The sequence below is a fragment of the Trypanosoma equiperdum genome (assembly GCF_001457755.1).
Source record: "Trypanosoma equiperdum strain OVI genome assembly, contig: ctg_41, whole genome shotgun sequence".
NCBI lineage: Eukaryota > Euglenozoa > Kinetoplastea > Trypanosomatida > Trypanosomatidae > Trypanosoma > Trypanosoma equiperdum.
This window is the reverse complement of record NW_027124332.1, coordinates 1-3,216: the sequence shown is the minus strand read 5'-3', so window position 1 is coordinate 3,216 and position 3,216 is coordinate 1. Positions and strand designations below refer to the sequence as shown.

The window sequence follows — 3,216 nt, the reverse complement described above, 5'->3', positions numbered from 1 at the left end:
CCACCCCCCCCCCCCCACTGGCGTATGACCTGTGATAGATTGTTATCTCACCTTCCTGTGGTCGGTGTTCGTTGGTGAAAATGGAGTGAGAAAAGAAGTGGTGGACGCCACAACGGAGGCCTTCCCGCTGGGCTTCCCAACCTTTTCTTTTAGTGCGTTTCCCTTTTTCGCGTTCCCCCGCCGTCCGCAGTATCTTAAAAGTGCTATGCAGAGTTTGAAAACAGGGAGGTACAGCAAAATAGTTTCTGAAACAGGGCAGACAGACACCCCTCAGAGCAGTCCAACAAAAGAGAGGAAAAGAGAAGAGGTAGAAACACGGAGAGGTACGGCGAAATAGCGGTTGGGGTTGGAGTAAGCGTTTCTTTTTCTTTAAAGGTTTATAATGTCTTTCGGTGGACGCTTGCGACGGACTACATACAACTTCCAAAACACGGATACTTCCCCTCTGACAGCAATACCCGGAAGAGAAGGGTAATTATCTTTAAAGGGTGTATTATTTCATAAGCTCATCCCCTCTCCCCGTTCCTCCAAATGATGTGTGCTCCGGCTCCTCAATGACAAGACAGACCAGGTGAAAAAAGAAAAAGAAAACAAACAAACGAACAAACAACACCACCGGCCTCCCCGTTAGGTTCTCGTTTGCCCAATGTATTTGTCAGCAAACCCATCATCCGTGGGTTCCTCCAGGCCCAACTCAAGGGCACGCCATCGCTCCCGCTCGATATCCTTTGCAATTGATGCGTGCCGCCTACTGCGTTCCGCCTCCTCGCTGTAGTACACACCGGCGTACACAGCAGCTGCGACCAATATGCTCCCAAAGAAAAGTTGTTTGTCCACACGGCGCCTCCAACCAACCCATTTCAAGGCGGTTTGGTCTCCACTAAAGAGCCGCGAGTAGGAATTCATAGACTCTCAATCACTGCCACAAAAAATGTTTAAGCGTAGTGTAGCGTAACCGTTTGAGGATGACAGCTTAGCCTATAATCACCCCCGCACTTACATTTAACAGGTAACTTCGACCTTACCAATGGAAGAAAGTGAAGGGGGAAAGCAAGGTGTATCACAGACAGCTGCATTTGGCGTGAGCAAGTGGTGCGAGGAGACACGAAAAGAGAGTAAAAAACAAACTTTTGGTTCAACTTGCTGACTGTAACCCCGATGATAGAATCTGGTCAACTAAGGCAAGCAACGAGAGATAATTGGAAAGTTTACATACACGGTTTCAGCAAAGGGAATGAGGATGGAAAGGGTTTTTGTCGCTATGAAAAGCAAACCCTTGACAACACATAGGTACATATTACAGCAAACGAGCTACAGACTGCAATCACACTTGTCACAGCATCACTACGTACAGGGGTATGCGCGTCAGTCACCCTGCCGGAACCGTTCTCTGCCACTCCTTTCCGGCTACGTTGTCCGTGCGTGCCCTTTGGGAACACTACCTGCAACCGACAGCTTTGACAACGCTACGTAGCATTCACATAGCTCAATTTGCGTGAAGCCATGCGCGAGGGCAAGCACATCAAACGAACGCGTGGGCTCCTCACCAGTGTACGGCAGCTATGTGCAACAGACGCCAGTGGGTCACGATGCCTTCATTTGTTTGTCACCGCAGCCCGCTGACCTGCACAACCGGGGACATACGGCAGATGGGCAAACGTTATACGAGACATCTGGCGGTAATATGCAGCATCTCTGTGCCGGGGTAGGCTTTCCTTCATGGACCCATCCGCTGCTGCATTCCAACCAAGAGCCGTTTCCGTGAAACGGTCCCACTTGCTGACGGGCAAGTCGCGAAAACGTGACTGTGTTGAGCGTTGCCGTCGGCTCATCCACTGCAAGAGCTGATCATTTTCGTCAGTGGCGGTTCCAAGGAGAGGCATCACTTCGTTGGATCGACTGTTCCTCGTCACCACGTGCCCCGGTCCGGCATCCATCCCGCATCTGCGGGCAACCGTCGACAAAGTCTTTAACATGTCGAGTTTATTCACTGTTCCATCCAGCCCCCCAGGGAGCATTCGATTAAGGGGAGGTCGAAGTCTCGTGGGGCTGGGTGAACGCGACACCCTGAATCTCGGAGGGTGACTCCCTTGGGTTTGCTGGTAAGGTTCCACTGCTACCTCCGATGGTGACATGCATCGTGTCAGAGTGTAGACCGAGTCTTCAGCCTGCGAAGGAGCGGATAACGCGCCTGTCATCGACTCCCGCTGAAGCTTACGATAGTCCAACGCTAACTGCTGATAGTGCTTCACCGTTTCGCTTGCCTCTAAGCGATGGGCCTCGACTACCGTCATGGGGCGCGGCGGTTCAGGGTACCGTATCGTACATAGTTTTTGTTGCAGAAACGGGTCGTAGCTAACCGGGTCAATAACGTCGAGAAATACACCACCTAACGCCGTTTTCTCCAGCCGATTGCACTCCGCAACATAACTTTCCATCATCGCTTTTCTCACTTCCGACCGCATCTGAGCACTCTCATCATCGTATAACTGTTCTTCAATGAATTCTTGTATAGGCCGCAGCAATTCTTCCTCTCGCTGCCGACTAAGCCGCAACAACGCGCGGTGAGTGCGAAAGACTTCCCGCCGCTGGGCAGCACTACACATAGAAACCAGTTCCGCATGTCGTCGCCCAACCGCGCTCATGCGTTCTCTAAACTCCTTCATTTGCTGTTTCTGTTGTTCTTCAGCTAACTGTCGTTCACGCCGGGTCGCCATCGTCTGCTCCAAGCGGCGCCTCACTTCATCTAGTTTCATTTGCTCGCGTTGGCGGGCGAGTGCAGCTTCCGCCTCACGTCTCGCCAAGCTCTCCTGCATTTGCCTCCCCTCATTCTCGATTACGTGGCTCCAATCAGCCGCATTCATTAGCTGCGTGTAAAGCACCGGGTCGTGCACACGGATGCGGTGGCCGGAGCCCTGCTCTCCGTCCCCCATAGGAGCTGAAATAAGTGACCACAGGAAATGTCTACGAAAGAAAAAAACTTTGGATAATTCTTGTAATCTTTGCAACCTTTACTTACCTCCTTTCGTTCACCTCTGTATGATACAAGACGCAGAAGTAGATGGAAAACGAGGTATTACTGGGGAAAAAAGTTCATAACATAGCAACCAATGTGAGCGTTTGGTTACGCAAGAAATGGCAGCAATGTTTTTAACCCAAGAAAAGGGTGCAACCGGTAATAGATCCATGCAACAAACTGTAGCATTAACTCACATT

General features: G+C 51.0%; 2 protein-coding genes across 2 annotated transcripts; both read right to left on the bottom strand.

Moving 5' to 3' along the window:
- Positions 1–627: 627 nt before the first annotated feature.
- TEOVI_000177900 (uncharacterized protein) lies at positions 628–906 on the bottom strand (the record flags this gene model as incomplete). The annotated part of the gene is made up of 1 exon (XM_067224960.1): positions 628–906. The coding sequence occupies one exon, from the start codon at positions 904–906 to the stop codon at positions 628–630; it is 279 nt and encodes a 92-aa protein (XP_067081061.1).
- Positions 907–1,595: 689 nt separating this feature from the next.
- TEOVI_000177800 (uncharacterized protein) lies at positions 1,596–2,933 on the bottom strand (the record flags this gene model as incomplete). The annotated part of the gene is made up of 1 exon (XM_067224959.1): positions 1,596–2,933. The coding sequence occupies one exon, from the start codon at positions 2,931–2,933 to the stop codon at positions 1,596–1,598; it is 1,338 nt and encodes a 445-aa protein (XP_067081060.1).
- Positions 2,934–3,216: the final 283 nt, after the last annotated feature.